General features: G+C 37.9%; 1 protein-coding gene across 2 annotated transcripts in view; it reads left to right on the top strand.

The window, feature by feature from the left end:
• The window catches only part of Cntnap2 (contactin associated protein 2), a 2,078,180-nt gene that overhangs the window by 1,192,026 nt on the left and 861,461 nt on the right, over positions 1–24,693 (top strand). For both annotated transcript variants that reach the window (XR_005972587.1, XM_041635058.1), the window contains exon 11: positions 4,071–4,177. Coding sequence is in view for 1 of the 2 variants with exons in the window: in XM_041635058.1 (XP_041490992.1) it covers positions 4,071–4,177 (107 nt within the window). In the remaining variant the exon portion in view is untranslated. The remainder of the gene's footprint in view (positions 1–4,070; positions 4,178–24,693) is intronic.

Here is a 24,693-nt window from a genome sequence, read left to right on the forward strand (position 1 = left end):
CATGGAGATAGAGACAGAGACCCACACTGGAGCACTGGACTGAGCTCTCAAGGTCCCAATGAGGAGCAGAAGGAGGGAGAACAAGAGCAAAGAAGTCGGGACCACGAGGTGTGCACCCACCCACTGAGACAGTGGGGCTGATCTATTGGGAGCTCACCAAGGCCAGCTGGACTGTGACCGAAAAAGCATGGGATAAAACTGGACTCTCTCAACATGGCGAACAATGAGGGCTGATGAGAAGACAAGGACAATGGCACGGGGTTTTGATCCTACTTAATGTGCTGGCTTGGTGGGAGCCTAGCCAGTTTGGATGCTCACCTTCCTAGATAGGGATGGAGGGGGGAGGACCTAGGACTTACCACAGGGCAGAAAACCCTGACTGCTCTTTGGACTGGAGAGGGAGAGGGAAAGGAGTGGGGGGAGGGGGAGAAGGGTAGGAGGAGGGGGGAAAGGTTGGGAGGAGGGGGAGGGAAATGGGAAGTTGGGAGGAGGTGGAAACTTGTTTTTTTTTCTCCTTTTCTCAATAAAAAAATAAAAATAAATGGTCTATTAGAGCAAATGTGTGTTTAAGACTAAAAACCTAGGTAAAATTAATCTGTTTTCCTCTGAGTCAAGGAGATGATTCATTGCCTCTGAAGTGATTTTTATGTGCATAGTGGTAAAACTTAGGTGGCATTTCATGCATCTGAGTCTCTCTCCAGTCATTCTGAGCATGGAATAGACACTTCATTATGCAAAGAATGGTAAGTAAACACACTTTGCTATGGGAACATCCAGGTAGAAGAGATGGATACACCAATAACTAATTACTAGAGGACATCATAACAGTGCATTGGACACATGGAAGTAGTTCTACAGGAATACAAGATAAGAAACGCTAATTAGAATATTAGGTTAATTTATTTCATTTCTCTTGGTAACTGGTCCTAGTAGTTTGAAATGCAGTGATAAGATATTAGGTGTGACGTAACGTATGAATCAACTTGTTTTGGAAATTTATTTAATGCCCTACCATTAAGAATTAGAATCTACAGAAGGAGAACACCAGTTTAAAAATAGAAACAATGAGAAGCAAATATTTAAAATAAAATATGAAAATTCTATTTAGTAAAAACAATTAATTAAAAAAAATTCATTCTGCAAACTGGTAGGAGCAATTAGTCCTTTGCTCCTGTGATGGTTCTATGTGTCTCATGGGGTTAAATTCACACTTACGTTTTTATCATTCTCCAAGGAACATTATTGAAAGCATACTTAGTTTCCAATTTGGTTTCCCTTGCCCAGTTCTGCACTGCCTTCCCCTGAATTAATTGGTGTGATGAGCTGATGTAAATGACTTTAACATCCAGACTGAGCTAATATTAACCCAAGAGAATTTGGAAAGTTAAATATACCACCAAAAGGGTATGCCTTTACTGAATTTCAAGATTAAGTATCAAACATGCTTTTCTGTGATGTCAGGAGTTTCCATTCATTAATTTTCTCCCATGATGTGGGAAATGAGGGCAGTTTCTTGTAAGCACCTGCCGTGCAGGGAGGGGCCATGCTGGGGGTATGCAGTGTACCAGGGTCTGTGCAAATAGCCAATAGGAACAAACCAGGACAACCTGTCACTTGCTGCTATACTTCATTCCCATCACTTTTCTTTTCTGTTCTGCCAGAGCCACTTAAAAAAAATACTTTTAAAATGTCTTTTAAGATGCAAATAAAATATCCCCAACTTAGTTAAACCCTCTAACCTCCACTTTTAACTAACCTTGTATCCAAATTTCTGCAGCATTTATATCTGTTCCATGACTCATCCAAGTACTCCTCATATTTTGGATGACTCTTCCTCTGACCCAAACCTCCAACTAGATTCAGAGATTATTGGACGAGGATCATTTCTGTGACCTACATAAAACCAGAGCCATCACAGGAAAAGAAAGTTGCTATTGAGAGTAATGTGAATTTTCTATCCACCCAAGGTTGTACCTTTACTAATATTCTATTTTAACCCAATAATAATGGCTTTTATTTTCTTCTTTCATAGTCTAAATGCTCAACTCAAAGCTTCAAACTATGCCTGCAGTGTTCATTGAATGCTTCCTGTGAAGTTCTATACTATGTTTCTTAGCCATTTTGTGTTATTTCCCATTTCCACCCTCATTAGAGTTCTCACTTACAGTGTATTTACTTTGTTAAGCATACCCACAATGTCATATTGAGCTCTATGCCCTACTACTACAAGTACTCTTGAGGCTAAATCAAGAGCAAAGGTTACAAGGTTTGGTCTCTGAGACAAAATAAATCAGGTCTTTTAGCTAATACTTAAGGTCTCTCAGTAATCCAATATGCAGAAACACCACAGTAGATGCTGCTGCTTTAAATTGGGAGGGAATTTCTATTTTGATGTGTTTCTGATTCAAATATCAAAATTCTTACTTGAATGTCAATTCATAACAATATCTCCCTTTCAGACTGTGAGCATCTTAATGCTCACTATAAAAAACAAAGATGTAGCGAATGTGTCCGATGGGCAAAGAGGTGGTACGAACAGGAAGGAAAGTGTGTCATTGATGTATGTGTGTCTCAAATCACATTCCAACCATAATTTCACGGTAGAATCAAGGTAAAAAAATTGTTTCAGGGAAGTGGTGGTCCAGGTGGGTATAGTTCTCACTTATTAGAACTCTAGTTCCTATTTAATAATTACCAACTTCATGGACATTATCTCTAAAATTAACATGGTACATGTACACAAAGGAATTCTATTCAGTTATAAAAGGAAAAAATTCTGTCACTGGGAGATGAGATAGATTGAACTTGAGATTATTAATTGAGTTAAACAAGTCATACCCAGAAATGTAGTTGTCATATAATCTCATTGTAATCGTTGACTTCATTAAAGATTAAAAAATATTGGTGACCAGAGCCTGGGGGTCAGAGAGGGCTGGGAAAAGGTTATCAGTGGATCAAGCTTCAGTTAGCTAGGAGAAAGAAGTCCTTGTGTATTGTGACTAGATATAACAACCATGTTCTATACACTTCAAAGGTGAAGAGATTTTAAATATTTTTCACTGTGATAAACATTTAAGATATTGATATATTTAATCTTAATCATAACACAAAGAGAACAGCACATTGAAACAGTGTAGGAGGCCACTAATATGTACAATGTTCCCACTTTTGAGTAAAACTTGAGGACCTTGATAAATGATTTGATGGTTAAAAGTGTTTACTGCTCTTGTTGAAGAGCCAAGTTTGGGTCCCAGGCAGCCCACAATCATATGCAACTGGAGCTCCAGTGGACCCTACACCTTCTTCTGGGCTCTGCAGGTACCTGCACTCATATAAACACATACATAAAAATCAAGTTAAATATAAAAATAAAATATAAATTAATAATTATGTATTTTTAAAGTATTCACAATATAGTATAATTGCTCATTTTTCCAATGTGAAAATCAAGGTTCAGAAAAAATTAATGAGTCATAATTACTTTTGCCTTGTAGAGCTTTGTGTACAATTACACTTTTTCCTTCTAACTTATGCTTGTAGACACTTTAAGTAGGCATCTTTAACTATCCAGATGGGTCTAGAGGGAGACTTTTGAGGCTCCTATCAGGCAGATATATTCCATTGTTGTCTCTGTGTCATTGTTTCAGAACCACAAGTTGTTGTAGCAAACACATTTTTAGTGCTATTGAATTCGATTTTTAAAAAAAGTAGAACAAAAAGTCAGATGGCTCTTCTTCCATTTCTCACCAATAGGAAACTTAGGTGGTATCTTTGTCCTTTGTAGAATTAAACTAAAATGAGTCTGTGATATGCAAATGAACACATGAACTGTGTGATAGTGTCTATGGTTTATTCAAAAGGGGGACACACCAGGCCAGTGATACATCATCTTTTGTGTGCCTGGCACCTTCCATCATGAATCATATTAATCTGCTTAAACTAACAAGGATTAATTGCCTCAGCAAGGCAACCTGGCACTGAAATGATATATTGCCCAAACAGCTTGGAATTTGGCCACTCATAAATCTCATTTGCTTGTTGGTTTATTTCTGTGTCTCTTTTTCTGACAGATGTGTGCCCAATCACTGTGAGCATGGTGGGAAGTGCTCGCAAACATGGGACAGCTTCAAATGTACTTGTGATGAGACGGGATACAGCGGGGCCACCTGCCACAACTGTGAGTGCCAATTTATCTCACTTTCATCTTGTGATTGCATGGGAACCATGGTCTTCAGCTACGCTTTATAGCATAGCAACCTGAATTAAACACATCTTGCTCTGCTTCATTCTGAGGGAAGAAAAAACCTCAAGGTTGCATTCTAATTTTTCCAAAATGGTATTCTAGTTGTCAAAATAGATTCTCCCCTGGCTAATGACTCTAAAGAGGGACAGGCACGTCCAACATTCCATATGTGAAATTGGGATGTTGTGATTGGATTCATTTCTTGTGACTAAGGCATGCTTGTCCAAAAAGATTGCTTGGGAATTGTGTTAGTGTGATGTTGCTAACTGGGTCCTCATTCATCAACACATCAGAGAGAAGCAGGACAGAGGATAATTGGAACATTTAGTTTCTGGGCAATGCTTGCCTCGTGCTTTCACCCAAATTTTTGTTCCATTGTTTTTAAAGCAAAGAAATGTGTCAGACAGTGGAAAAGTCCATTGAAGTTACACATAAAAAATAAAATTCTGAGAACATGATTTTTAAAAATAATAAAGGTAAAAGGTAAGATACAAAGATGATTGATAAATGACATTTTGCTTTATTTCACATAGCATTATCTTGAATGTTTCAAGAAAAGTTAAAATATTTAATTTGAGTATTTTTAAAGCAATTTCTAACTCTGCCATTGTAATATTCATTTCCTGAAAATGTTCTGATGGTTTTATTACTGAAAATAGATTTATCATAACATACAATTAGGAGATAAGGGAGTCACATGTTATCTGACATATGGATATGAATGTGTGTACATACTTGGTTATTTGCACATTAGTGTTCACTAACATGTACGTGTTTATGTGTAAAGGTGTGTGTGTTCATGTGTGAGTATGCACATTATCCATGTACAGAAGGACAAGCAAGGCAATACAAAGATCTAACTTGGTCCCACAGCTCTAAAACACAGAAAATCTCAAATATAAGTTCTCAAATTATACAGATTGACTGTTCTTCAGTTCACTTTTAGGAAAGAGCAAGCAAAACATTCTCAGAGTAGAGTCTTGGGGATAGTAAAAACGCAGTGCCTATGCCTTTCCATGTTGTTACTTTTAGTAAAGTGTAATAAGAAATTATGTTTAGATTATACTGTAAGCCTACATTTTTTTTAAAAAAATGTTTCTTATAATTAATTTTTTTCACTTAAATATTTTGTCTAATGAGATTCTAAAAATCAAGAGTGAAAAAAAAAACTGGCATTGGGGCCAGTGGGATGCCACAGTAGGTAAGGGTGCTTGGTATCAAACCTGAGTTTGATCTACAGGACACATATAGTACAAGGAAAGATCATCTCGCATAAGTTATCACCTGACTTCCCTGGTATGTGCACACTCGTGCATTCATGAGCATGCAAGCACACACATGCATGCACAATGTAATACAAGAACTTTTTAAAAATATAAACAATGATGTAGAGATATTTAATGATTAAATCACATGCATAAAGATACACATTTTATGTTTAGGGCTGGGGAGTTGGCTCAGAGGTCAAGAGCACTAGTTGTTCTTTTAGATTATCTAGATTTGTCTCCCAGAACCCACAGATTACAACTATCTATAATTCCAGTACCCAGGGTACTGGTGCCCTCTTGACTCTGTGGAAACCAGGCACACAGTTCCTACATACATACATACATACACACACACACATACATATATACACACATACAGGCAAAGGAATATACACATAATATAAAAACAATTTGTCTTTGTGTTTGTGTTTCAAGACAGGTTTTCTCTGTGTATATTTCTGGCTGTCCTGGAACTCTGTAGACTAGGCTGGTCTCAAACTCAGAGATCTACCTGCCTCTGTCTCCCAAGTGCTAGGACTAAAGGTGTGTACCACAACTGCTGGGCCAAATAAATATTTTGAAAAGGGATTCATGATATATAAAGTACTCAGCACAGAATATTGTTTTTACGAGCAAAAACAATCATGAAGCTACTTAAAAGTAAGAAATTACAACTGAAGTTACTTTAAACAGCCTTATCTCAGAGTTGACTACCAGTAAATAGTCACTATAAAGTTTCTACAACAAAGTGGCTTTGATCAAGGCAGAAACTTTCCTTTTACCCATATAGTTCATTTGGCTATTTATAAACATCTTGTTTAATCATGATATTTTTGTGTCTGTAATTCTATCTAGAATCAAAGAGCAAGAAATTGATGTTTTGATAAATGTCTCCTCTCTCATTGATTGTTTGATATTGAATTGAAAAGCCAATCATATTTGCTCCCATCATTAAGGACCAATTTTACAAATACATACTATTAATTGAGTAATTGAATTTGACTTCTGAAAGCAATAACTGAAAGTGTCAGAATGATGCTGGATGTGTTCATATTTGGCCACCTCCAAAAGCGAAAGAGGAAAATTGCCTCATGCACCATGTCCTGATATACCATCCTACTAGTCCCTGTGTCCTGACACACCATTCTGCTAGTCCCCATGTCCTGGGTCCATGCTGCTGGTCACTGTGTCATGGAGATCTATCCTGCTCATCCTCATGTCATGGTACACCATCCTGCTAGTCCCCATGTCCTAGGGCCCCATGCTGCTGGTCCCCATGTTCTGGTACATGATCCTTCTAAATCCTTATGCCCTAGTACTACATCCTTTTGTCCCCATGTCCTAGGGCCCTATGCTGCTGGTCCCCATGCCCTGAAACTCCATCCTTCCAGTCCCATGTCTTAGTACTTGATCCTGCTGGTTCCTATGCCATTGTACTTGATCTTACTGGTCCCCATGACCTGGTACTCTATCTTGCTGGCCCCCATGTTCTGGGGCCCCATTCTGCTGGCCCTCATGTCCTGGTCTGTCAACCTGCTAGTCTATGTCCTGGAGCCCCACCCTACCAGTCCCCTTGTCCTGGGGCTTCATCTTGCTGGTTCCCTGTTCTATTCTTTTCTCTATAAAAATCAAACTACTCTTTTCCAGAATGAAAATTCAACCCCTTGTTGTCTTCTTTTAATAGTCTGTATCTTGAATATTTAGCTAGTGTAAGAGCAGAAAAAAACAATTTTCATTCTTTGAGACAACTTTTGTTTGAAAGCATTATCCTGTGTGTTGTTAAAGGATATTTGCTTCACAATAACCTAAAGATTGTGGTGTGTGTGTGTGTGTGTGTGTGTGTGTGTGTGTATCTTAATGCTCCCAATAGGGACTAGTCAGTTCAATTAGATGAACTGACACATAGTACATAATGTGTAGAAAATTATATGTGTCATGAGTTGTGTTCCTAATGGACAATTTTGACATGAGACTAAGTCCATGGAGTACTATGTAGCCATGTAGAAAATCCTGGGGTTTCTTTGAGACTCCTTATTCCTGTGAACTAAAGGTTGACTTGAAGTCACTCCTACTCTTCAAGGTCGAGAAACTAAAAGCACAGTGGAGTTGCTCATTTGGAGCCTTTGCTTTAGTTTCATGGAGGTACAAGTTGACCTACAGTAACTAACTTAAATCACACCAAATGTTTGGTGGAGTTTCAACCCCTAAAATTAGTCTACAAAGGCTCTTTTGCTCATTTTCTACACTGATGCTCGCTTGGTGAAGGAGGAATAGAAATTTCTTGATTAAGTACCTTGATCAAGCCTTTGTGCCTGATCATAATTGCTGGCTTTCCACTTGTCTCCAAGAAGTACCCTTGGCTACTTTAGCCCTTGGAGCTTCTGTGTTCTGACTGGTGAAATGCCTGTAGTAACCCCCATAGAATGATTAACTAAGATGGCACCTGGGGACACTGGAAAAGCTTGGACCCATGCAGCACCCAGTGTCTTCCAATGCACTCCATTCAGAAGGACTGTGCTTTGATTTGAACCTCTGTTTGTCCAGACCACACAATTTGCCCTTAATTTCATGTTGCTCTCCATCATTGCCTGCCATTTCTGCAACATATAGGAATTTGTGGACATGGATTGGCTTCCACAACATATTTCTCCAGAAGAACCAATGGACCTTAAAGCTAATTTACTTATTCATGAAATATTCTTTTCAGTAAATTGTGAATAGAATTCAGAATTTGTCATTAACACACTACTGCCTGGTGGTTAGAATCCCATCCTAGAAATGATGAAATCCTGGGATGGAAAAAGTTCTGTTTTTGTTAACCAAGACCAAAAGGAAATAATTGGTGATAAGCATTAAACCATTAAACACAATCATTTCATTTCTTGCCATTTTATACTTTAAATTTTTCTCTGAACATGGCCCATTTTTAGTCACTTCTCTTGCCTTTCTTTCTTTCTCTTTCTTTTTTTTTTTTGAGGTAGGATTTCTCTGTGTAAACCGGAACTAGCTTTGTAAACCAGACTGACCTCAAATTCACAGAGATCAGCCTGCCTCTGCCTCGCAAGTGCTGGGGTTAAAGGTATGCACCACCACCACCACCTGGCTTTCAGTGACTTTTCTAAGAGCTACTTTATCATAAAGTGGACTGAATCCCCAAGAAAAGAATCAGCAGATGGCTAGTGTGTGTCCTTCTGATGGCTCATGTGTTTGCTTCAGATAGCTAGGGTGTGTCCTTCTGATGGCTTGTGTGTGTCTTTCTGATGGTTCATGTGTACTTATGATGGCTACTGTGTATGTTTCTGGTGGCTCAGGTGTGTGCTTCTGATGGCTCATGTGTGTTTCTGATGGCTAGTGTGTGTGCTCCTAGTGGCTAGTGTGTTTGTTAGCTTACTGGTGTTGCACTGACTTCTCTTTATTTCTCCCGCTCTAAGTTGTAAGAACGTGTAAAACCAAACTGTGCACCCAGCTGTGGCCCTCCTCTAATGGCTCTCCCTACACACTCTTCAGTTGTCTCCGGGCTTCCTTCCCAGTACTCCTAATGCTCCTTAGGATCTCATTATCATCTCATTTTCCTACATGTGTTCCTTAAACTTTGAAGATTATAGTCCTTATTTACATAAATTAAATTCAAGAAGCCATCCCTCATCTCTGAGCTTAATGGATTTTTCTCCTTCATGCTGTGGTACTTGGTGTTCTCTTAGGAATCAACCACCCTTCTGTATTCTGTGACCATTATACGGAATTGCCTTCACTTTCCTAGACTTATCCTTAATTACACAAAACCTTTAGGCTATGCACCTAAACAGAGAGGCAAAAGACAGAATTTGGGCATCCGACAAAGATAAGAAAATGTTTGGGAATGGAAATTGTTAAGACCATTCAAATTCTAGATACATATTCTGAGAAGAAATGCTTTTATACCTAGCTATTTTTAAGGGACAGACGGTGACCCCAAAATACAGACATGACACTGCTGTGGAATAGTAAGAGACAAACGAGGTATCTTGCATGGGTCCTTTCCGGGTTTGAAACTGTGGGAACTCTTAAATCTTAAAAGGTCAGCAGGCTCTCACACTGCTGCACATCTCTGTTTAAAATCTTTCCCAGGAAGAGCATTGCTAGCGAGAGCATGAAGTGCACTAAGGCAACTGTTCCTCCTGCTGTTGTCAGGTCCATATAGTGTATAAATGAATACTTTACCATACATCCTGTAATATGTTGTTTATAGTCCACCATGATTATAAGTAATTTTATCAAAGCATAATATTTCAAAAGAATATAACCTTACCTACTACAGTTATGTTGTCAAATTTACCAGTACTATGACAACTGGATCCTTTGGCCACCAGGAACTTGTTTAAGTCTTGGAGTTAGTGATGACAACTTGGGATCTTGCTACAAAACCAAGCAGTCACTGAGAACTTTGTTGTGTCTCTAAAAGACAAGTTAGATGTTTGGCCTTACAGAATTGGATTTGTTTCCTTGGCTCCCAGTGTATCTGCTTTGCAGGATACTACTTAGTGGAACTATGTCTATGAAAAACTGGTTTCCCACCATGGTTTCCTTCCCAGTTACCCTTTTGGTCCCATTCCATTTGCAAGATGTATGCTCTGACCTTCACCTTACTCTGGGCCCATGCCACTGGCCCAGTTGAAAGGCTGTTGTACACCCTCTCCCTCTGCATTGCTGTGTACATTTCTCTGCTTCCCTGGTTCTCAGCTCAGCATTCACTGCCTTAGAGACACTGTCTGAACCTGATAAAGGCACCTTGCTCCAGGACACACAGCCCCTGTGGGTGGAAATGTCGCCTTTATATTTGTGTTTTATCAATAATATCTTTTTCCATTGCATTATAATTGCTGGAAGGAGGAGGTGACAGGTTTTGCCACCATTTCACTCATAACAATTATTTTATATATGGGCATACATGTGTGCTGTGGATGTGCTCTGACTTAAAGAATTCACAAATACCATGGAATATGGCAGGCATCTAAGGGTTGTGTTTGAAAGAAAATTCTCTATAGGCAAAGTTATGAAGGTAGCCAAACAATAAAAGTGAGTAGAATATGAAAAAGAGAGAGGGAAATAGAGAAAAAAGGGGACATGTGGATATATGGATGGCAGAGGAGTCAGTGACCACGACTCCAGGAATACCTTAGATAGTAAACCATGGTGAGAACTCACACGGGGGCTTTCAGCTTAGCAGCAAATGAACCTTTTGAAATGTAGGCTGTCATTTTCTGTGTTTTGTTTTATTTTGTTTTGTTTTGCCAAATCACTTTAATTCTATGAAGTTTGGTTCCCTCTTGGACATTCACTGGATCATTTTTCATTTTGAGATGAGATGTAACTGTTTTGCTGAGGTTGCTCACAAACTTCCCGCCTCAGCCTTCTAAATGCTGGAATTTGAAGTGCTAACCTAGTGTTTTTTGTTACATTCTGCTTTGTCTAATTTACTGTTTATGTATGTATGTATGTACAGGTTTATGTGTGTATATGTATAGGTATATACATATATATTTAAATATTTATTGTGAAGTTTAATAATAAATTTGGTCAAATTATTAAATTTAAATTTCATTAAGATGTATTCATTGTACATAGTGATGAACAATATAATAACTTTTATATAAGTAGACCAAGTAGTCACCTCCTATACATGCTCCTTTCTCTCCCTATATGATTTTACAATTCTTTGCTTGGTTTTCTTGAGTCTATATTCATGTCATATGAATATATGTATACATTTCATATGAACATACATATATAAAACACATGCATATATGTATATATACACATACATATAAAATCATGTATAGACATAATATACACATACATAATCTTTTTATATCTGCAAAATCTATAATCCACAAATGATAGTGGAACCCATTTTTGCTTTCTGGATATGGTTGGTTTTGTTTAATATAATCTCTAGTAGCATCCATTTTGCTTCATGGTTGAGTAAAATTTCAGTGTGTGTGTATCACATTCACTGCATCTGCTTATCTGTTGCTAGATACCCAAACTGATTCTGTACCTTGACTGTTGTGAATGGTGCTGCATTAAACATAACTGTGCCCCTGCTGGCAACGATATGGGGGAAAGTGTTGGCAAGAATGCAAATTAGTCTAGCCACTATAAAAATGAATTTGGAAATTCCTCAAGGAAATGAAGCTAGAGCTACCATATGACCCAGCAATACGTACTGATTTTTAAGAACTTTTATTAATCCATTAAGTCTAAAAAGAGCTAGCCAAATTGTGCCTTGATTGTAAACTGCATGTGGATCAAAGTAACACGGCTAGAGTCCTTGCTCAGTAGGTTCACCTGATTTTCATGCCAGTGAGTCGCAAGGGAAGAGTCAAAGGTTGTCTCAATATTGAAGCCAGTACCCTCTGAAAACACAGCAGATATCCACAGCTTATCAAAATGCTATGCTGACTAATTTGTAAGCATGGGTTGAAATTGTTCTTTCTAATCCTGACATGATATTTAAGTAGCTAGATTTGGCTTCTCTGCTTCCAAGTGTACGCCACCAAATTCTTTTTCCTCCCATTCCATTGGACACATGGCCTACTTCAGATGGTCATTGTGTTCCTGTTATTAAACACAGCTGCAAGAGCGTGAATCCCTACCAAGCTCATCAGCACACTGCAGTCACTCTTTTATCCCTGGAATGCAGAAGGGTGGAGCTGCCATGGCAAGTAAACAGCACCTTCCACAGAGGACCATGTTTTCAGTAAAAATTAAATGCTTATAACTTTAGCTCATTCCCACAGCTGTTTTGTTGGGATTAAGAACTGTGGATAAAATTGAACCATACACTTACTTTTTATGGTCTGTGTTGTTTCTTTCCATATTCATAAAATATTATAAGCACAGAGACACAGGAAAGAGGGAAATATTTTTATTTTTTATCACTTTGCTTTTTCTAGTTTTATTTGTACTACTTCCCAGATTGTTTTTTGTTTACTTTTTTTCTTCTGTTTTGTACTTGTTTTCAGCACTCCTTAGTAGTAGAAGCACAATGTATACAGAAGTTTCTGTCCCACCTAGTCCCACAGCCATTCAGTCCTAAATAAACACACAGAGGTTATATTAATTACAAACTGTTTGTCCTATCGCTCAGGCTTATTACTAACTAGTTCTTACAATGTAAATTAACCCACAATTCTTAGCTATGTTTAGAGGTGGCTTAGTACCTTACTCAGTGAGGCATTCTCATCTTGCTTCTTTTGCATCTGGCCAGTGACTATGTCTCTGCCTTTTCTCTTCCCAGACTTCTCCTAAACTGGCCACTTTACTGTGGCCCACTTTACAGTGTACAAGAGCATTATCCCTCAGCAGAGTGATAGCAAGGAGCCTCAGCATGGTGCCAGAGATTTCAGCTCTAATAAACTATAAACGCTTGAAATTTTAGTAAGGAATCTGGGAGATGAGTTGAATGGTCCACGGTAAAGTATCCTCCAAAAGCATGAGGACCTGAGTTCAGATTTCCAGAACCCACATCAAAAGTCAGATGTAATAGAATGCACTTCTCATTCTGTTTCTGGAGAGACAGAGGAAGGGGGCACCCATCCCTGGAGGTTTATGATCAGCAGTCTTTCCAAATTGGTGAGCTCCATATTCATTGTGACTCTGTCTCAAATTAAGGCAAAAACCAATAGAAGAAATCAAACTGACCAACATCTGGCCTTCACAAGCATGTGCACACACATGTGAACATACTTTCAAACACCTGCACAGCATATGAATACAAACACATGCATAATAAGCACATGCATGCAACGAAATTAAAATGTTAATGACCCCTTGCTGAGTTGCATGTGTTCTCCAGCCCAAAAGCTCATTTTCTTATGAAAGATGAAGCACTCAGGCAGAGGGAAACAGTGACAAGTGGCATCACTTATTACAAAAAGAAGCAGTCACTTTCAAGTCCTTTCCTCACCTCGTCACCTGGTGTCTGCAGATAATGTGAGTGGGAAGAAATGGGATGCGCCATCTTTTCAGAATGGCAGGAGGTACTTTAGGGCCACTTTTTGTCTTTCAGCTACAACCAAATAAATTACACTGGATTAAAATAGTATAGGTTATAGGTCATTTGCAGAAACACAGCCCAAGGATCTTTACCTTGCTAGAGCAGCTCACAGTTCAAATTAATCCTTTCTTTATGTTTTGCTTCAGAACTCTGGTTATAATTAAACATGGAGAGGAATGATTTTATTCCAGTTGTACAAAGATGTGCAGTAGTTTTGAGGATTTTTTTTTCTCTTTCACATTTAAAAAGGAAAAAAGTTGATCTGCAAATACATATTAAAAAGCATTGTGCCGGAGAGACAGGATGAGATCCTGTGAACTTCTGAAGTGCCAGAGCTGGTAATGTTCCTTAAATCCCCCTGTAGTTTGGATCTCAGTGACTGTCTTATCCAACATCTGAGAGCAGAAAGGAATACAAAACACCCATCTCTACATGTCTGTCAAGTTGACTTATGAGAAAAAGAATAGAAAGCAAGAAATGAGCTTAAGATGAAAATGGCAAGGAAACCTGGAAAGGTTTTTTTTCTGTACAGGGAGTGGGAAAGAATTGGAATTGAAAATAACACATATCCTGCTGTAAATCTTTCAACTCCCCCTCAGATCAAAGTATCTTTTGTTTCTATGTTGGCATAAGCCACCAACCTTTTTAAGATCCAGTTTTATTTATTCTTTAAAAATTCCATGCATATATACAATACGTTTTGACCATATCCACATCCACTTCCTCTCCACCAACTCCTTGAAGACAGCCCTCCCACCTTGCTTCACTTTCAACTTCAGGTATTATTTTATTTTTTAAATTTAAACCCACTGAATCTAATTAATGCTACCAGTATGTGTGTGGGTTTAGGTCATTTGCTGGAGCATGCTCAACCTCCAAGGGGCCACATCATAGTTCACTCTCAGCTGTCATCCACTGTCCTGGTTAGAGATGTGACTTTGGGAGCCGCTCCCCTAGCCACGCTAGATTTTTTGTCTTCTTTTGTTTGTTTTTGTTGTTGTTGTTTGTCTTGGTTTGGTTTTTGAGACAGGGTTTCTCTGTGTAACAGTCCTGAGTGTTCTAGAACTTATTATATAGAGCAGACTGGCCTTGAACTCACAGAAATCCACCTGTCCAGGATTTAAGGCCTGTGCCATCACACCTGGCTGCTGATTTAGAATTGTGACTGGCTTAGTCTTGCGCAGGTGTTATGAAAGCAACTCCAGCTGACTAATGTGGGTTCATGTGTGCAACAGCCCTGGCCTAGTTAGAAAACATTGTTTCCTTTCCAGTCCTCTAGAACCTTCAGCTGCTAAAAGCTTTATGTCCTCTCTTCCAAGATGACCCCTGAGCCTTGGAGCCACCAACTTTTTATTGCAATGCTTCACAGAGTTAGCATATGTGATTATCATAATTCAGAGATAGTTGCAATTTGTTGAGTAATTTGTATTTTTGTTTAGTGTGCAGCATGGTAGGCAAATACAGAAATCTAGACAAATATCTTTCTCCTTCTGAAGTAGATAACACAGTTAGGAAAGAAAAAGGGATAAGTAATAAATCTTAATATGCTATTAGAATGTAGAAAATGTTTGTTTATAGGCCAACCTGATATAAGAAAGTGAACATATGCCAAGGTAGCTGGAGAAAGAGTCAAGGGAGAAAAGAACTCTTATATAATTTCCTTCCAGGACTGAGAGAAACAGAGCTAATTGTTAACTATTTAAGAGTTTTATGAGGTGATTATCAGACTCTGCTGAATCTCAGTAGCTTGTACCTGGCCACAGTGAGAGAATTTATAGCATGGAGATTGGAAATTCACGCCTACGTAGAGCATTTGAGTAGAACTGGTTAACCAGCATGCCATTACCCTGGTACACTATTTACAATGCAAGAACAGTCATCTGTGCCTACCACTGTTAAAATAAGGAGCGGTGGGCTGCGTCCCCGGCACCCGGCCGCCCCCACGGCTAGCTTTACCCGAAATAATTACACGGAAACTGTATTCTTTTAAACACCGCTTGGCCCATTTCTATCTAGCCTCTTCTAGGCTAGCTTTCGCACCTGGACTAGCCCATTTCTAATAATCTGCTGTAGCCCACAAGCTGGCTTACCAGGAATGATCTTAACCTGCCTCTGTCTGGAGTGTGAGAATCATGGCGACTCACTGACTCAGCTTCTTTCTCCCAGCCTTCTGTTCTGTTTACTCCAGCCACCTAAGGGTGGGCCTATCAAATGGGCCTAGCAGTTTCTTTATTGCTTAACCAATGAAATCAACAGATTGATATATGACACTCCCACATCACTTCCCCTTTTTCTGTTTAAACAAAAAAGAAAGGCTTTAACTTTAACATAGTAAAATTACATATAACAAAAAGTTATCAAGCAAGAATTACAGTTACAATATTTATATCTATTTTATCTTTTATCATAACTAAGGAAAACTATAACTATCTATTCATTCTTCAACTCCATCAAAGACTCCAGAAGGATATAATACTAACTAACAAGAAATCAGAAAACTCTAGAAATGACAGAGACATCTCGCTGCCTGGACAGTCACCCACAGTTTTTTTGTACCGTTGGGGCATCCATCTTCGGCCTTCAGGCCCAAAGTATCCAGCAGACATTTTCATCAAGCAGGAAATTCCAAAGACAGTTTAGTCATTTTCTGCTGTATCCTGCAGAATGTCTCGCAGACTCTTTCATGAGTCAGGAACCATGAAAGACCATCTCACCTTTAGGCAAGTTCAGCAGTCCTCTCTCTGCGGGTTCTCTTTGTCCAGTTTATGCAACAGTCCAGGCAAGAACAGTTTCTTGCCCAAATGACTATCAAACTCCATAAGGATCCTCTTCGATGCCCATCTTCTTCTTGAAGTAGATTGGTGCTGCCAGGAGCAGAGTGTCTCATTGTCATGAAAAGTCCTAAGTTATTAAAACATTTAAAATGCCATATTCTGCAGTCTTTGAAAGATATGAAGAATGCCTATCTGAAATATATCTATATATATCTAGAAAATCTAAGTAACATGACTACAAACTTTACTATCATCGATGATTATCCATTAGCAACCTCTATTTTCTATTATACATTATATTTTAAATGAACTACACAATCACAATACCTTAATCAAGAGCAGAATTACATATACATATAACAAAATTGACCTTAAATCTCTATCAATAAAGCAAAATCTATATTAATGCAAATTATTCATATCTATATTATATCCCCCTTTAAATGTAAAAGAATATTTATAAACAATATTTTGGGAACATGGGCGCAGTTTTTTTCTCTCTAAACTGCTTCCTGCTGAATGGGGGCATCGTTAATTAGGTCTTTCATGGTATAACCTGTGTGCTAGTTTCATCTCAGTTGGCAGTTGAGCGAAGCAATTTTCTGAAGATGTTCACAACAACCTTGCAGGAGGGCGTGGTCTATCATACCAAATTGTAATAGAAGAAATCCACAGGGTCTGGTCCTCTGTGAAAACAAAAGAAGACCCTCTCCAAAGCATCATATTCTTAGACCCAAATTTTGAAATCGTAATACCCTTATATCCATTTTGGTTTAGCTTGGCAGCTCATGTAATGAAATGTCTCTCTGTACTTAGCTCCTTTACAGTCAAAAATTTTAAAGAAAGCACAATGTACATAATCCATACTCTCTGTGAATTTTCCATTTTTACATGGCTTATTTTTCTTTATTTCTTTTAATCTCTTAACTGTCTGTACTCTCTCTCTTTAAAGACTTTACCTTTTTTTTTAAACCACTAACTTTATTCTCTATATTCCTTTTCTTCTCTCTCTCAAGCCTACATACATTCATCCAACAGTGTGGTCTTTTATGTCTGAATCTGTTTTATTGTGAATCTGTAACATTTCTTTACTATCCAGGAACATTTCTTAAAATGTTAAGCAGTGCCTAAAAACTTAAGTTGCACCATGTACAGGTAATATGGTAATAAGGTACAGCCTGTTTCCTGCCCAGTCTAAACCTTACTGCACTGTTTTTATGGTAATTATGGTAGTTCCTGCCTGAGACCAGCACAGTTCAGCATGGCAGAGCTGAGCAGCTCCTGCCTCAAAGCCATTTGGTGCCCCTGAGCCACACACAGTTCCAGGCATACAGCAGTCCACATTGCCATCAACCAAGCCGTAGAGCTTTACTCCAAATGCTCCATTCAAAAGCTCTGTCTCCCACAGGGGCCAGACAGAGATCTCAATGGCGGCACAGCCCAGAAAGCAGCGGTTTAAAACTGCAGCTTTTTTCCTGTTGTGGCTGCTGAGTCAGGAAATTCTCTCTGCAGCTCACCACCCACAAGCCAGAAAAAAACTGTGTTAAATTCTCTCTCTCCTTTTTAAAGCCCTCTCAGGTTTTTAAGTGGATTTAGGCCCCACGTCGGGTGCCACTCTGTTGAAATAAGGAGCGGCGGGCTGCGTCCCCGGCACCCGGCCGCCCCCACGGCTAGCTTTACCTGAAATAATTACACGGAAACTGTATTCTTTTAAACACTGCTTGACCCATTTCTATCTAGCCTCTTCTAGGCTAGCTTTCGCACCTGGACTAGCCCATTTCTAATAATCTGCTGTAGCCCACAAGCTGGCTTACCAGGAATGATCTTAACCTGCCTCTGTCTGGAGTGTGAGAATCATGGCGACTCACTGACTCAGCTTCTTTCTCCCAGCCTTCTGTTCTGTTTATTCCACCCACCTAAGGGTGGGCCTATCAAATGGGCCTAGCAGTTTCTTTATCGCTTAACCAATGAAATCAACAGATTGATATATGACACTCCCACATCATACCACTAGTATACTGACAGGTCCTGGTGAAGTCTAAGACATTCAGCATGGTATCCACACTCCATGGTAAAGAGATGGGCCCTGCAAAAAAAAAAAAAAAAAAAACAGAAGAGGCCAGATGACCAGTAGGTTAAGTAGCTGGTGCACAGTACTCTTTCAAAATCTCAGCATTCAACGCTGACTTAGATGAGCTTCCTCTCCAGGTGTGAGTGTTCTGACTGTCTTGTGGGATACTCTTCACCTCACCTCTCATCACTGGGTGTCTCAGTAATCCATATATTGCTCCTTCCTACTCTTATTCCATTAGCTTCAGCTACAATTTACAAATTTATGCTCCACATCTCTCTACTTTCAAGCTAGATGTTTCTCCCTAGCCCAGCACATCTTCAAAATGTCAACAAATTTGTCCTTTGATTTATGATACATTTTTTTAGTTTTGCTACATACTAGTCATATGATCTATGACAAGGTGTTAAACTTCTCTGTGCATAATAATAGAGACAGTCACACACATGTGTACAACTGCTGTGATTTTTGACAATTCACTTGTACCCTAAAACTACTTACAGTTTTTAGAAGAAAAGATGTGCCATAAGTGGTGTTAAAGATTCCCCACAATAGGCTGTGGTTCTTAATCATCTATAAAAAAAAATGCAGGAACTAGGTGAAGGTTCTGAACAGTGCTTAAATAATTTTAGAAAGGATAGAGTTATTTGATGTTACTTTAACTTTCAATGATTCATTTACTGAATATGACCTTTGTTTTTAATTTTTTACCATAATTACTAAGATATCTCTATTACTCTATGTAACACAATTAATTCTAAGATTGTTTTTAATTGTTAATCCAAATCTGGCAGCAATGCTTTTCCTCTTCTGAACCTCTTATAGCTGGGGATCAGGTATGTGGAGTTTATACTCCACCAAATTAAGTACTTCAGTTTGTTTTCTGAGAAACTACTCGGTAACAAATTTCACATTTTTAAGCAGTCACATGAAGAAAATCTAAAGAATGAATTTATATTTTCATTTTTTGTACTTTCCACAAAATCAGACTAAACCTTAAGTTGTTGCTGGTGCACATTCATCTTTTCTCTACTTTCTCTTGATCAAAAGCAAAGCTCAGAAATATTGGTAGTTCTTGTTATTTACAATCAGCCATTGATACATACAAAGAACTCCTATTAAATTCAATGAAAATATAAGTCATGTATTCTGTTTTAAATCCTTTTAACACAAAAGAATTGCCTTAGGAAGCATACGAATTTCCAAGAAAATTTTAAGGCTTAACATCTGAGGTATTTTTGAATTTGACATCTTTCAATTTTGTGAAACATTTGGTTTGAAAAGCATTTAAGCTGGTCAGAAAAACATGGAATTCAATAAGTTGATATGGATTGGACTAAAAAAATATAATCTTATTTTCAAGTAAAGTAAGCCAATAATTTTCAGTTCATCAATCTCATGATTTTCATCCAAAGTACTCACAGTAGCTAGTGTTTGCAAAATATGCCTACCCTACTTAACAAAGGCTCCTTTTTGTCATCACAGATGCCAACCCAAAATGCCAGTGTTGGCACCTATAAAACTGCTGTCATTGCTCATTAGCAGACATCAGAATGCCTTAATAATATTCTCTGTTATTATCTGAATCTGTTGAAATATCAGTGAAACACATCCTTCTTGCCAAGTCACAAGAAGGACTTGTGTTATGCTGCTTAGGGCCAACCTAGGCTGTCCAATTGGACTACAAAAAGCAAAGGCTCCAGCAATTTGAAGGCCAGAGAGCATTCTTTCCATCTAACCGGCAGCATGAAACTCAAGACTTTAGAAGAGGCAGTATGCACGTTTTACTGAGGAGGTCAGTCAAGTATCTAATGGAAAATGTTCCTGTACTCAGAAGAGCTACACATGAAGTCTTCATTACAATGTGAGTGGTGTTTATATGGACTTATCAAATTAATAAATCCAAATTTCATCATCCCAGATAGATTGCCCTACACTACCTAAAGGTAGATAGGAGTGAAAACATTAATAATTTATTGTTCAAAGGGCAAATTTTTAAACTGCACATTACATTTAAGCATATTGCAAAGCAAGGGAAGAAAATAAAGCACCCTGACCCTGTCGCGTGAGGTTTTCAAGTGTCAGTTCTCTCCTGGTCAGGAAGGAACAACTGAAATTATTCATTATCAACTAAGGGAAGTAGTAACAGAGACTCTCTCTTTGTAGCCAAGCATGCAGCCAATAAGCTATGAGGCACCATGCCGAATGGGATGGAAGAGAAATAGGGACATGGAAGGCAGTGACTGTTATTCTCCTCGCTGCTACAGTGTTTGCTTATTTCTGATGCCACAGTTACAGATAAACATGTGTCCCAGCCTTGCCATGCTTGCTTTATCTCTAAAATACCATTGCAAAGAGATCCTTTCTACTGAACTGTGTTTCTGTGGTTTCCATCATCAATCTTAATGGTTAACATGATGAAATCTTGAATTGCGTGGGAGCCGAGTCTCTGCACATGTCTATAGGAATTTATTTTGATTAGGTTAATGAAAGGTAATAATATCTGTCCACTGGGAGTAACACCATCCCCTGGGCTAGTATTGGAACTTCAGTAAAAAAGGAGAAATGGAACAGAGCACAGGCATTCAGTACCCTCTCATTTTGGACTGTGGATATAATATGACCAGCTACGTCAATCCCCCACTACAATGCGTTCCTCTCTTGTAATGGATTGCACACTGGAGCTTTGAGACCCATAGACCTCTCCTTTCTTAAGACAATTTTGTTCAGGTATATTTTTTAAAACAGTAAGATGTGACTAATGCAATAACCTAAACTAGCTTTGTAAATAAGCATCATGATACAGATTTATTTGTAGGGCAGAGGTAATATCAAAAGAAAATTATTGAATGTTCCTATTTTGATATTAGCACTCAGCGAAGAGTGTTTACTACAAAATACTTCCAAGTGTCTTCTTCTGTACATAGGAATTAGGTGTTGAAAGACTTCAAACAGTAATTGAGATCACATACAATTTATTTATAGTACTAAAAACTAATTCGGAGGGATTTTTGAATTAGGGTTTTAAATGGAACTCAAATGGAATTTACTCTTCCTCCTGTCATCACCTGTGGTTCCAAGACACTGCCTCCGAGGACAGGAGAGATGAATACCATGTCTTAACAAATCATACCACCCGTGGTTACCTATCTATAGAATGGGCTCCCTCCCACACTTCATCAACATCCCTTTCACATATGGGAATCAAAAATCAAAATGAATGTAGGACAAGCTTCAGTTTTCATGCTGGGATCATTTAGACTCCAGCAGTCTTCCTGTTTGTTAGTTTAAGATAGCTGTGTTTTCTTAATTAGGAAACTCACTGGAAAACAGACTTGAAACTTGAGATTCTGGTCCTTAAAGGTAAAATAAATGGAACACTGATCACTAGAATGATAAACTTACAGTCCATACACTTGGGCAAAAGTGGCAATGAACCTACAGACATGGAAGAGTGATACATTATTGAATATACTGAGCTACTTACTATTAGTATGATGTATTAAGGCTAGAAGGTGTGTTTTGCAAAAAAAAAAAAAAAAAAAAAAAAAGCACAACACTGAAATGAAACCTTTTCAAAGTCATTGTAATGGGCCCTCTATCACATGCCCAGTTTCCTAAAACTCTTCCCAAGCATATAGCTACCTAGGATATATAAACCAAGGAAGGAATACTTTCAGAAGAGGGATAAGCAAAGATAAATACAGACAACGAGTTAGCATAGTGAGTGGGGAAATGTAAACCAAGGAAGGAATACTTTCAGAAGAGGGGTAAGCAAAGATAAATACAGACAATGAGTTAGCATAGTGAGTGGGGAAATGTGCTGCATTTTAGCCTTTGAATTGCAAGGTCAAATACACAGGAATTTCAAGTTCTTTGTTGTCCATAGAGAGGCTTGTAGAAAATGACAAGATTTATGCATCTTTCAAGTTACCATAAAGATTTTGGAAAGGTTCTCTAGAGAAAATGGAAATATATGTTAAGATAGTTTTACTTTCTACCTTCAATTTAAAGTATTTTAAGTTAAAAGTAATTTTGAGGTCAAGTTAATGAATAGTGGTTTGGTTTGATATTGTCTTGTAGGAAGACCAAGAATAAAGTTAAAGGAATGGTGGTAAGCACAATGACTAAGGAATTATGAAGAATATTTACTGAGAAAGAAGAGGTTATACATGAAACGCTCTGTAATTTCTCACTGGTATTTGTTCCTTCTCCTTTCCAGTCTTGAGAAATCATGAAGAACAATATAAATTGGTTATTAAAACCAATCAAAGGAGAAGGCACAAGTATTTTTATATTAAATGAATGTGAATATAGACCAGTCAGATTTTATACATCACCAACAATGTGAAGACAAACTCTTTAACAGATTTTATTTCTTGACTAGATGCCCAATAAAACTCTTTTATAATCATGTTTTATTTGTTTGTTTTTATTATATTTTTATTATTTAAAATAATATTAAATTTTAAATATATTTTTATTGTTTTTCCCTTCCCCAAGCACTTCCAGATCCACTCCCCCTCACCACACACATAACTTTAAGATCTTTCACAAGAAATAAATCAAACAAACGCTAAACAAACCCAGAAGGAAACCTAAATGAAGAAAACAAAATAAGATACCCCACCCCGCAAAAAAACCCACACCAAATTGTAATCAAATAAAATCACACATAAAACAAAAGCAAAAACAAAAACAAAACTCTCTGTAGTCCATTATATGTAAAGTATTCCTTAACATGCCTTCCCTGGAGTGGTTGGTATACCCAGTGTCATTCCGTTTGAGAAAATTTATTTTACAACTCCCAGTAGGAATAAGTGATATTTCAGTTTTTAACCTTTAATTTATATACATGGATTAATAAAAACTAGAGGCTGGATTTTCATTCACTCAATCATTCATTTTTTTAAATATAGTAAAATACAATAAGGTAAAACAAAAACCTTCACATGGAAGTTGGACAAGACAAAGTAACAAAAGGAAAAGAATCCAAGAGAAGGCACAGGAATCAGAGTCCCACTCGTTCCCACACTCGGGAATCTCATAACAACACTAAACTTGAGGCCATATGTATACACACATACAGACAAACAGACAGACAGGTACAGATCTACATACAGAGGACCTGGTGTCTATTCATGCCGTCCATGTATGTGTATCATGCTGATTTAGAGAGTCTTGTTGGGCATGAGTTTGAGGATCCTTTTAGAAAAGCAGGGACAACCATATTCTTCCAGATGTTTATAAAGTCCCAGCTCTTAGGGCTCACCACAGTCATGTATTCCAATCACTCTGTCTTACAAAGACAGTATAAAACCATTAGGGAAGTGGCAAAACGTCAAAAACTTGGACTAATGAATAAAGTTTAAACCTATAACTGTATGTATATATGTGAGTATGAAGAGTGTTTATACATATATAAAGAGGTTTAATTATAAATTATAGTATATATATGAATATAAATATACTAATTAATATATACAACTTATAATTATAATCCCATTAGAACATATACCTTATGTTACATATAACATAATTTAAAAATTATTTTATATTTATATTATGTATATATATATTATATGTTAATTACATTTATCTCATACATAGTATGTATGTTTGTAAATCTTGCATATTTATATATTATAGGTATAGTATATATCTCTTTATCTTTAACAAATTAGAGTATTACCTGTGGAATTAAAAAATTGGTTTCCTAACTTTTTTATAAGTCTTTTAGTTAGGGTTTTCTATTGCTATGAAGAGGTAACATGACCACAGCTACTCTTATAAAGAAAGCATCTAATTGGGGTAACTCACAGTTTCAGAGGTTCATTCCGTTACCATCAGGATAGGCAGCTTAACAACATGCAGGCAGATGTGGTTCTGGCTAAATCTTGGCCAGAACGCAGCAGGAAGTCAACTGACTGTCACACTAATTGAAGCTTGAGAAAAAAGACCTCAAAGCCCACCTCCAGAGTCACACACTTCCTCCGGATTAACCACACCTACTTCAACAAGGCCACATCTCCTAATAGTGCCACTATTTGGGGGGGGGGGGGGGTCATTTACTTTCAAACCACTACTCTGAAGGGTAAAAATCTATTCTTTGGTACCCTAAATATTTTTTGCTCCTTTTATTCACATGTGTACACACTCCTGTTTATAGATGTTCTCCAACAAGTGACTAGAGGCTCCTTTTCATCAATGGCCACTCTGAGAAAACTATGCTTTGGTGGTCAGACCACATGTTCTTCTTCTTTCCCTGGAGCTCTGGAGGCTGCAAGTCTCACCAAGGG

The sequence above is a fragment of the Microtus oregoni genome, unplaced genomic scaffold (genome assembly GCF_018167655.1).
Source record: "Microtus oregoni isolate MIOR12 unplaced genomic scaffold, Mior012 000046F_ref0000063, whole genome shotgun sequence".
In the NCBI taxonomy this organism is placed as follows: Eukaryota; Metazoa; Chordata; class Mammalia; order Rodentia; family Cricetidae; genus Microtus; species Microtus oregoni.